The following is an 11,246-nucleotide window of genomic DNA, read 5'->3' on the forward strand; positions in this document are numbered from 1 at the left end:
GAGGACCTCACATCTCAGCTCTAGAAGCCCGTTGCCGAGGGCTGATGAAAGAGGGATTAGCTCCGAGCACCCGACGATCCTACGCAAGCGCCCAGAACAGATTTACAGCCCTTTGCTTGCAGTTTGGAAAAGCCCACGCGGACGGCTCTGTCTGTCCAGCAGATGAATGGACTTTGTGCCTGTTCGCGTCATTCTTGTCTCAGTCCTTGAACCATGCGTCGATTAAGGCCTACCTTTCGGCAGTCCGTGCGCTTCACGTAGAGCAAGGCTTTCCTGACCCCTTGCTTGACCGGCCAAGACTACAGAGAGTGATAAGAGGCATTAAACGCGTCCAGGGGACCAAAGCCACGGATCGTTTACCCATCACTGATGACATTATGTGGTTGATTCATGGACATTTGGACATGTCCCAGGTGGATCACTTAATGTTTTGGGCAGCCTGTTGCCTAGCTTACTTTGGTTTCATGCGTTCTGCGGAGTTTACTGTACCTAAATTAAGCAGTTATTCTTCAGCTATTCACTTGAGCGTGCAAGATATAGCAGTAGACTCTATAGACGCGCCGTCGTGTCTTTGTGTGCATATTAAAGCGTCTAAGACTGACCCATTCCGAAAGGGTTGTCGAGTTTACGTGGGTAGGGCCACCCCTCCTTCGTGCGCAGTCCATTCTCTATTAGCGTATCTGAAGATCAGAGGAGATTCCCCAGGGCCATTGTTTTTGTTGCAATCTGATCAACCGTTGACACGCCCTCTTCTTACCAACTGGCTTAGAAAACTCTTGTTGTTGGCGAATATTCCAGGGAACTATTCCAGCCATAGTTTTAGAATAGGCGCGGCTACGGTAGCAGCCCGAAACGGAGTTCCCGATCACCTGATACAGTCGATGGGCCGGTGGTCCAGCAACGCCTACCAGCGATATATCAGATCCCCAGTGGAGGTATTGGCTTCAGCCTCGGCACGTTTATCGAAATAAAGTACTGTCTTTGTCGTCGGATAGTGCCTTTCTTATTCTACTGCGAGTTGCTGAGGCTCTCTGCTTGCATGGGTTAGGTGCTTGTGGTAGTTGGGGGTCGTAGGTACCATGGCCCCCGGGCCATCGTTCCTCTCCCAAGCACCTTGGACTATAGTTGGTGAGCTGTGGCCCGGTCGCCATGGTTACCTCCGTGGTAGGGCGTAGTCTGATTGATGCGCACAGCTCGCACCATGGTACCTAACCCCAAACTTATCTAGACGATGAGTTTTAAATGTAGTTTAGAGTATTTGGTGCAGAAATAATGAAAAAAATCATATTTATTGGTAGTGCAATATAACTATAATGCTGAAGAAATAGAAAACGAGCGCGCGTGCTGTGTGCAGTTACAAAGCACGCGGGGGTTGGCAGAACACGAGAGAATTGTTAGGAGAAGCACGACGCGTAGCGGAGTGCCTTCTCGAAACTGAAATTGCGCGCGCATGCTGTGTGCTCTCATAAAACACGCGCCCCCAACCAATCAGAACGCGAGAGAGTGATTTTATAACATTCTTTTAACCCTATGTCCCTACTAGACCTTTTGCATATAAGACATGTGTCCCGTGTCCCGAAATGTCTCACTTATACCCGGGCATTGTTATTCAGGCACGCGGAAATGAGTATATTCCTCTTACTAGCGGTTTTCATGTCCAAACAATCATTAAAAACAATATGGACTACTTCGACGATACTGCGGCCATTGTGTTAAGGGGCACTTATAAAAAACTTACCTTGTTTTACAGTTATGGAGTCGATTAGCATTCAATAGATATTTAACGAACACGAAATGGTTTCAAGTCGAGGCTGGCCTTGATAAAGAAAAGAATCAAGGACCGCCTCCATTTCAAGCGAATTGGTGAAAGGTTTATTCATCGCGAGAGACGTTTTTGGGATATGAATTTGCAAGATGAATGTGAAATGATACCAAAATACCATTTACAACCTGCACTTTTGCGATAAGGCGATCATCTTCAATCGCAATGCATTATGGCGTGTCCAGGGGCAAAGCAAAACAAAAATGTCGCATGCCTGTTATAAAGAAAGTTTTGTGTATTTTGTAAGTGCCTCCAATTCATTGTTGTTAATTTGTCTCTTCATTTACCATTAATTTGTGTTGCTAATGGAATGCTAATGGTCGCCAATACTATAAAAAATCTTATGGTATTTATATTGTTATTTACATTTTATCTAGTGTCTTTTATACGCCAACTGTATCTATAAAATATCGTTCGGAAAAAATATCTTAAAAAATCGTATCTTAAAAATAGAAAAACGAAAAAACAAATGAAACATGTATAAAGGTATCAGTAGACCTTTATCAATAGACCAGTGGTTTCAATAAACAGACTAGTCGTGAAAAACCAGCCTAAGTATGTAGATGGCCAGGAGTTTAAGCTACCAAATGGAATAATATTCCAAAATTTTACCGAGAGGAAATAGAAACTAGTAAGGTCTACTGATACCTTATTCAGAATCTGAAAGATTTTGCCACTTGGCGACAGCTTTCTTATGGGCGTCGCGGCTGATTTGACGCTGTCCATCATGCCTGGAAGCATGTCCAGGACGCTATCAATCTTCGACTTTTTGGTGTCCTTCTTATACTAGAAAGTTTGAGTGACCACAGTCACCATTGTTATTTATTTATCAAAGATATGCCACCACCGTTTCCTTTTTTTCTTTGGTCAAATTCCAGTGACTGTTCTGACATTATACCAAATTCTGAATTATAAACAATACCCAGTTTTTTCCTTTGAATTTTTTAGCATGGCTTCAGTGTTTCATAACAATGCTAGTCTTTCAGGTTTTTGGCCGTGATGAATATCCATTTGACGTCCTGGATTGTTTGGGTGTCTTTGATCCCGAAATGAACGGTGGTAGAGATTATTACAGTGTCCTTATAAACTCGCCACGAATACTGAATTTTCGTATCTAACCGGGGAAACTATAGAAACATTTGAAGAAATCGTGATAAGGATGAGAATACCGATACTGAACTTTCAACGTCGTAATGCTGCTGCTCGCGTGCGAATTCAACGCCTAACTATACGAAACAGAAGACGAAGATTTCTAATGAATTAACATTATTGAAACTTTCGTTGTGACAAGGAATAAAAACGAATCCAATCAATGAGTCGCCAACTCATCACTATTCTTCCTCCATTCATTCGTCCATTAAAAACAAAACAAAAGAAGAATATTCCCTCCCACCTCACCCAAATAAAAGAACCGTTAATTTGTATAGTAAGGCTGCTCATCAACAATGGCATGTATTCATAGGGTGATAATGATGCTTTTAGAACCCTCATTATCTTATCACGGTGCTTGCTAAGTGGGACGTCTTGGTACAACGGACACGTGTCTTATATGCAAAAGGTCTATTGGGGACACTTTTCACTCACACGCACTACCACAACATTTAATATTCTATGCACACAACGCTCAACTCACATGTTGATTTTTATGGAGGGAGGAAACCGGAGAACCCGGAGAAAACCCTCGTAGCATAGGAGAAAACAACACATCAAACAAACTCAATTCACATGTGGCGACCGCAGGGCTCGAACCAGCGACCCGACCCGTTGGACTCACAGCGGTGAAAGACGACGCGTTAGCCGCGAACGCCACCCATGCTACCCACGTGTGTGACGACAACAGTGTAACGACTTGAATATGGCAAACTACCCGATTTATGTTAGCAATCTTTGCTTGCTTTCTGAAATAGTTATTGAAAACACACATGTTTCTCCTCCAAGAAAGTTTATATGAATAAGGAGGCTATTAAAGTAGAAGAAACGTTACGGATGAGTCAAAAACTTTAGACGCGAACTACTTGCCGTGACGACATACCCAGCAGTGAAAAGACTTGTAAAGTGAGAACGTAAAACTACCCGAATTTCGTAAGAAATCTTTGCTGATTTACCAAAATATTTAGCAAAAACACACGTTTCAAAAATACGAAAAAGTCAAAAACTTCCTACGCCAAAGACTATTAGATTACAAGTCTGCGTACTACAACTGCTGAAAACAACTCAATCATTCGAAAACAACTCGTTCGTTCGAAAACAACTTGTTCGTTCGTGCATAGTTAATGGTCGTGTCAAAGGTTTTAATTCTTTTCAATGTTTTTCTTACTTTATTCAACAGCACTCTCTTTCTTTTGTTGTATATTATCAGTGTCAAACTTTTTGGACATAGGTTTCAGAACTTATGCGTAAGCGTTCAGTACAGCAACTACGGCGTACTAACTGGAATTACAAATCATTTATCGGCCTTACGAAATTTTGTCGTCAACTTTTTTCCTTTTCGTTATTTTTTGTCGTTCTTGGATTTATACTATGAAATATTGTTAAACTTCTTATTAAATAAGAGTCAATAGAGACTAGGGGCGTCATGGTTTATGCTGGGGGCGTCATGACAAGGGGCGTCATGACCGTAAACCAAATAGACAAACACAAAGGTGCAAGTCTCAAAAACGATCCTTACAAAAAAGTTTTAATGTTCCTTGTGAAATGATGTTCTAGAACTCCAAATGCACCGAAATGATGTTCTTTAAATATAAAGAATTTTTTATAGGTTTCTCGTGCCGATAAAGGCATTCCGAAATGTTGATCACGGGGCGTGTTGAGAGTGCTTCGTAACAACAGCGTGACTTGATCGCACGAAATAAAAGTTTTGATCGATGAACATGTCTTAGAATTATGATTGGATTCCCAATGCATCTGAATGATGTTCTTTAACTCCTAATTCAGCTATATCATGTTCTGGAACTAACTATTAATGATAACATTCAAGAAGTACATCGCTTAACTCAAGAGATTTAGTGTTCGCCAGCTTGTAGGTATCGTTTTTAACTCGTGGATACTCGAAGCGTAGAAACGAGTTATTTAAAATCGTAATGACCATGAAACAACTCCAATAGTGTTCGATTTACATGGGTTCATAGCGCCATATTATTATCGTTAAACTTCTTATTAAATAAGAGTTAATAGAGACAAGGGGCGTCATGGTTTATGCTGGGGGCGTCGTGGTAGTACAGACTGGGGGCGTCATGCATGGTATACGTGGGGGCGTTATGGCTGGGGGCGTCATGACAAGGGGGCGTCATGACCGTAAACCTCTAACTTAATAGATGTTTGTCATGCAGCAGCCATTTATTGCCAAGAGAATCAAAGTTTTTGTTTCTGCAGATGCAAATTATTGGTTGAATGCAATGCTAGCCAGGAAAAAATATTTTTCCCGGCCAACATGGCATCACAACCTAGCAATAATCCTCAACAGTGCAGGGAAGGTTTTTTTTTTATCGCACCACTTTTTACCTCCAGAATCATTTTTCCCCCTCTTAAAAAATATTGATTACAGAAGTAAATAAAAAGACATGACCACTTTGTATAAAAACTGGACCACTGTTAAAGTGGTGGCCATGGGTTTAATAGTATTTGACAATTATTATGGAACTTTTTTTAATATTTTGTGTTTATGTTATAATGCTAATATTAAAAGCAACAATTCATTTACAGTGGCCTTCTCACTATATATCACTATTATTATCCACTTATTTTTTTGATAATATTATTATATTGATTATTTTACAAAGATATGATGCATCTTAATACTAAATTCTTACACCTGGGCCATTTACAGGATGGCATCATTTTACGACTGGCCACTACCCAAATGCTTCATAATTTTCTTTCTTGTTCAAATTATTTGTATTTCCTTATATTTGTTGCTTATTGAATATTGTAATAAAAGAAAGTGTTCAAACCATTCTTGTAGTTTCAGTAATTAAATGATGCTATTTTAAAAGTAAATGGTATATAATATTTTTCAAGAAATTACTTTCCTTAGTCTCAAATGTGTTCTTTTCTTTTATTAAGGCCCACTGTATAGTATGGCACATATGTACTACCTAACGATATAAGTTGATTATATTTACACAGGTTTTGGTTGAATGGCTGAATATAAATGGCGGATAAGCTAAGCAAAAGAGAACTCAAGATATCTAATTATAAGATATTTAAAAAACATTACTATACAGTATTAAGACAGTATTATTGAAACTAGATTGATGTTAATATATGATCTGTTTAATGGTCGATGATTTTGTTGACTAGACAGAATACATTGTAAATCAAATGTACAATATACTAAAGAACAATGACTTCAATTCAAGTGTATTCTTGTAAGTAGGATGCATATCATGAGTCCAGGTTTTGTATCCACTATATATGTTAATGATTTTCTTTTCTTGCCAAGCTTTCAGCTATATTGGCCATCTTCAGGGCTACATGAACTAGCTTAATAACTGTGCAACGTGTAGTTCCAAGAAATTATCCATACCCACCTCATGGAGGTTTTTCAAAGATCCCCCTACCCCTAGAAATTAAATGCAGGGTATTGGTAATTTCTGGAACTACACAATAAAATAAAATAATAAAGGTAGTGGATGTGAAATCTTGACGCAATGACTTGTATTGTTGTATGGCTCATTCTTCAAAGAGTTCCAACAACTGCATATTATTGCAGGGTATTCTGTAGGACATGAAGAGATAACTAGCTAAAAACTTGTGTGAGCTGTGTCGGTGTTTCTAATGAAACAGTAATGATAAAAAGGTAAATAATTATTTTCATGGTGTACAATTTACCTTTTTATCATTCTGTAGGACAGTTGGTTGCTCTGATGATTTAACATATGGTGCTTTCACTGGGAATTGAGGGTATATAATATTGAGCAGTATTGTATTTACCTCTTAGCTCTAGAGACTTTTTTTACTATTCCTTGATTCAGGGCATGGGCAAAACCTCAACATGCCAGCTATGTTCCATTTCGAGTTGTAAATTAGCCGACCTTGTCTTAGTTCACTTTGAGGATTTTTCAGGGTTCAATAAACAGGGCTTTATGAACAGAACTGGGACTTGTCCGTTCAAATCTTTGCCTTGCCATTCATTTTCAACAGTAACTTTTAACTACAAATGAGGTATGACTTAAAGCTAAGACTATTTGTCCTGTGATCATGATTGGCGATTGATCAGCTGTTATTTTAAGCCCTGATAAGTATTGCTTTTTTAATAGCTTCACATATATATATTTGTTTGATTTAGGGCAAGTTCATCTAGTGGTCAACCTTCATATATAAATTAGTTATTCGGTTCTAAAAAGCTTTTCTTTTGACATTGAATGCTTAAATAGCAGGAACATATAAAAAGTATGTTTGAAATTTAACACTGAAAAAATATTTGGAAGAAAACATTTCATCTTGAACTTCTCTCTTTCCTTCCCTTCCAACAACTCACGTTCCCACGGCAAAGCACAGTGGTATTTGTTCTCGGGAGGCACGTGAATTGGTATTGTCCCACGTGCGGCTTCGCAGTGGTACACGTGAATACGAAACAACCATGTCCAGCTACTGACACGTGAGCGTTTCCTATAATACACGTGACTATAATTATACTTCCCGATGATTCTCCCTATTCGTTAGACTTTTCTTCAAGTTTCTTATTTAAAATTTTTACCTGTTCCTTCAATTTGGCAACTTCGTTTTGAAGTTCCTTGTTCGCTGCTTCTAGATTAGCTGCTTTATGAGCAACAGTCATTTCTTTCTGCCTTCTCAAGTCACGTGACCGCTTTGCAGCTAAATTATTTTTCAATCGTCTATCCCAGTATTTTCCATCTTTTAGATCCCCAGGCACGGATTGTCTACGTTGTTTCTTGTTTTTTGCAGTTGGCAACAGTTTGTAAGTGTATGAAACACCTTCGATTTCTACTGATGTAGCTAGACATTTTTTATCTGGGGACTTTGATACATGCCATGTCGAAGTACGTGCTTTGCTACTATTGCTTTCAGTGCTATCTTTCATCTCCTTATAAGCCTTTTTAACCCTTTTACCTCTAGTTTTGACATTTTCCTTTTTGGCTTTGTCTTCACCTGGAGATCTACAATGTTGGCTCGACGAAAAGCTATCAGGAGAAATGCTTCTACCATTGCCTTCATTGCTACTCAGAGGAGAAGCAGGCTGTATTGGTTCTATGATTTCATTTACAGTATATTCTTGCAATTGTTCGTCTAGTAATGCTTCAAGATTATCTGTACCTTCAGCTAAATCAGTGATACTTCCAAAATCCTCATCGGCATAGTCGCTTTCTGGAAAAGAAAGACCTTCACAAATGTCCCTAGACGAAAGAAATTCGTCGATGTCCATGTAGTCCTTGTTTATCGACGAGCTCATCATTTTCGCGTTCTAACTCTTTGTCTACCGTACAGATATTTCTACTATTGGTATAAACGATATAACAAATAGCCCCCCTTTTCTCATGTTGTCTGGACACACCAAAATTACTCTATTCATGTTTACTACGACCCTGGTATTTATCTGAGTCATCATATTCTTTCACGCTATGTGATTGGATATAAGATTTATATTAGATACAACAGCACTTTTGATTGGCTTGATTTGATACTCACGCGTACGACAGAAAAGGTCACGTTTTTTTATTCGCGGATACGCGAAGCGTAGAGAAACGAGTTATTTTGAGAGGTCTGAATATGCAAATGTCTCACTCGCTCACTAATACCCCATTCACACCTAGACGTGTTTAGTTAAACTATGTTTTCATTAGGAAAAAATTGAGAAACTAGAAACCTACACTATAATGAAACTTTCTAAAATATTGTCAGAGCTAGACAAAGGATAGTTACCCTGGGTGCCAGAGATTGTGTGGGGCTTGGGGGCGAGACGGCCTCTGGCACCTAGGGGTAAAGATTAGTTTACGTGCATTAGGGCCCGTTCGCACTAGACCGACAAAAATTGTCCGAGTCATTTTGATTCATGACAAATATTGGCTTTGGCAAAAAATTGTTTGGCCTGTTGTGTTCGCACTACAAGATACCAAGATCTGATCCGCAAGAAGCATATGTCAATCAAAATGTAACACAACACGTGTATCATCATCCCTCTATTTTTCTTCCTCGCTTTTTTGCAATATCTGATTTACATGCAGCAACAACTTATGATGCTGCTTTGTCTTTTGAGAGTCCAGCAACTTCAAAATCAAATTCGTGCTTCGAATAAATAATGGAAGACGGAGACGAAGATTTCAGCCGTATTGGATACTACCTAGGCTATCGACTTGAGCATTAGCTGGGCCTTTGCCTTTCCCCTAGTTTTCTTTTCCTTTGCCTTTTTTGCCTTTTTTGCTTGTTTCACTGCTTGAATAGTTGTAGTTATATTGGACGCCGATAGTTTGAGCGCCATTTCTATCGGAATCAATGTTTTGTTGGCTATTAACGAGTTGAGATGGATCCATTTGCGATCCGTAGTAGCGCCAAATGCATATGATTCTGTTAGGGATCAAAAAAATCTGACAGTTTCGACGTTTAACAAAATTTTGTCCTGCTTCGAAGCAGGCCGACAGCGTCTTTGAAGTTTGGTAGAGCGAGACAAATTTTGGTAAGATAAAAAAATTGCGTTCGCACTAGGAAACGGCTGATGTTGACAGATTTTTTTGCAAAACAAACATAAATTTAGCCTAGTGCGAACGGGCCCTTATTTCACCAAATATTGGAGAAGGGGTTTGCACGTGCCACATCTGGTGGCCCGCATCTATATTGTGCAGTGTTCGTAGATAGTTTTCCAAACCTGTTTAGTTAAGTCACTTTAAAACATGTTTAAGCTTTGGTGTGAATGGGGCATAAGATGTTAAACGCTTATCGATCGTCTTACACTATTAAACGAGCACAAAGCTCTTTATATTCAGTATAGACTACTTTCGTTATAAGACAGAATTTGCCTTCAAACTCAACAAAATAACAAAGAACTAAACAAAGTAGGTGTCAAAAGGAAAATAAGAGGACGAAAAATCATCTTACCAGATAACGTGAGTATTCAAAATATAAAATAGCGCGAAATACTTTGAAACCTTCGAATGTCAACAACAAGCATATGGACACAGGGAGCCCAATCTCTGGAAAGTGCAACTAGTTATCCACGAGATCGCCAAAGGGCGGTTTGATTTACCTTTGTAGCCTTTGTAGATAAGCGTTTTAACGACTGCATTTAATTTTATATTTCATATAATTGCTCTACAGTTTTCACATTTTTATAATTACGTCTAGTAACTCTGGTCTACATTATTTCCCTTTGTAGGAAGGGTTTATCGGTATTCTGGTAAACTTCACAAACTTCACAAAAGGCTTCGTTTGAGGAATACATTCGTTTTAGTCATTACATTTGGTGTCAGTTTGCAAGAGTGGCAGATCAAGTCGCGAAACTCTAATTCATCACCATGCTGTATTTCACCTCTTAAAACTTTTTAGAGGATGATTGGAATGAGTCTCATGACGATTGGGCTCAAACCTTCCCCCTCCCCCTCCGCCATTTCCTCACGACAGACACTTTTCGGGTGCCTTTTGGGTAAATACAAGGAAAAAAGGGGGAACTAATTAGACTTCTCTCCCTACCCCAATACTTTTATTGAAAACTAGTCCACGGCCAATTGTTCAAATCAGTCTCTAGTTGAATTTATTATTTTCTTCAGTTTATACAAGGGAGCACGTTAAAATTTTGATTGTGTTGGTTTATCTTCAATTTTATCGCACGTATTCTATTACATTCGTCATTCCCTTCCTTACACGATCGTAAGCCATTCAGGATCGGCCGAAACCAAAACACTACGAGGAACGCCTGTCACATAATGGATTGCGCGCGCTAGATAGATCAACCAAGAACAATAACTTTCTTTGCACAAACGAAATTTTAATGTGCTCCCTTGGTTTATAAGCCGGTCGCGTGCGATCTTTGCCCACTAACTATCTTCGAACTACAATGTTTGAACTTTTCATAAATGATACATAAATGATAAGATAGCCTCATGGCGAAAGTCGGCTTCACTCAAGAGTTTTATCTATATTTACAGCAAAGTTAATAATATCATGATACAAAGCTTTTCTTTTTGGCACCCTAAAAATTACCAAAGTAATATATACCGGGGTTCTAAATTCAATTCTAAATTTCAATACCCCCAAAGATATTAACCAATATTGGAGGGAAGTAATAGAACCACTGAGGATCACAACTCAATGTAAAGGCGCCTTTGATTATTATATAGAAAGGGCACTTATAAATCATAAATCATCATCAATATCAACATCCAGATACCAAATACCAACTGCTAATTTTACTACATGTTGGCGGGAAAATGGTTCATCCCTCCCCCTCCCCCCAATACGACCGAGAACTTGC

General features: G+C 38.9%; 2 protein-coding genes across 2 annotated transcripts; one reads left to right on the top strand and one right to left on the bottom strand.

Annotated features, from left to right (window-relative positions):
• Positions 1 to 14: 14 nt before the first annotated feature.
• Positions 15 to 989, top strand: LOC116287670 (uncharacterized). Its single transcript, XM_089039717.1, has one exon. The coding sequence runs from the start codon at positions 45 to 47 to the stop codon at positions 969 to 971; it is 927 nt and encodes a 308-aa protein (XP_088895843.1). The 5' UTR covers positions 15 to 44; the 3' UTR covers positions 972 to 989.
• A 4,401-nt stretch (positions 990 to 5,390) lies between these two features.
• On the bottom strand, positions 5,391 to 8,372 carry LOC116296244 (uncharacterized). Its single transcript, XM_031704240.2, has 2 exons — positions 7,521 to 8,372; positions 5,391 to 6,539 (listed from the first exon to the last, which is right to left on the bottom strand). The coding sequence occupies exons 1-2, from the start codon at positions 8,235 to 8,237 to the stop codon at positions 6,525 to 6,527; spliced, it is 732 nt and encodes a 243-aa protein (XP_031560100.1). The 5' UTR covers positions 8,238 to 8,372; the 3' UTR covers positions 5,391 to 6,524.
• Positions 8,373 to 11,246: the final 2,874 nt, after the last annotated feature.

The sequence above is a fragment of the Actinia tenebrosa genome, unplaced genomic scaffold (assembly GCF_029948245.1).
Source record: "Actinia tenebrosa isolate PJP-AT-01 unplaced genomic scaffold, QUT_ActTen_1.0 PGA_scaffold7__59_contigs__length_16204524, whole genome shotgun sequence".
Lineage (NCBI taxonomy): Eukaryota > Metazoa > Cnidaria > Anthozoa > Actiniaria > Actiniidae > Actinia > Actinia tenebrosa.

What these genes read in the sequence shown, in the direction of transcription:
- LOC116287670 (XM_089039717.1), top strand. Translation starts at nt 45, where the DNA reads ATGAAAGAGGGATTAGCTCCGAGCACCCGACGATCCTACGCAAGCGCC.
- LOC116296244 (XM_031704240.2), bottom strand. Translation starts at nt 8,237, where the DNA reads ATGATGAGCTCGTCGATAAACAAGGACTACATGGACATCGACGAATTT.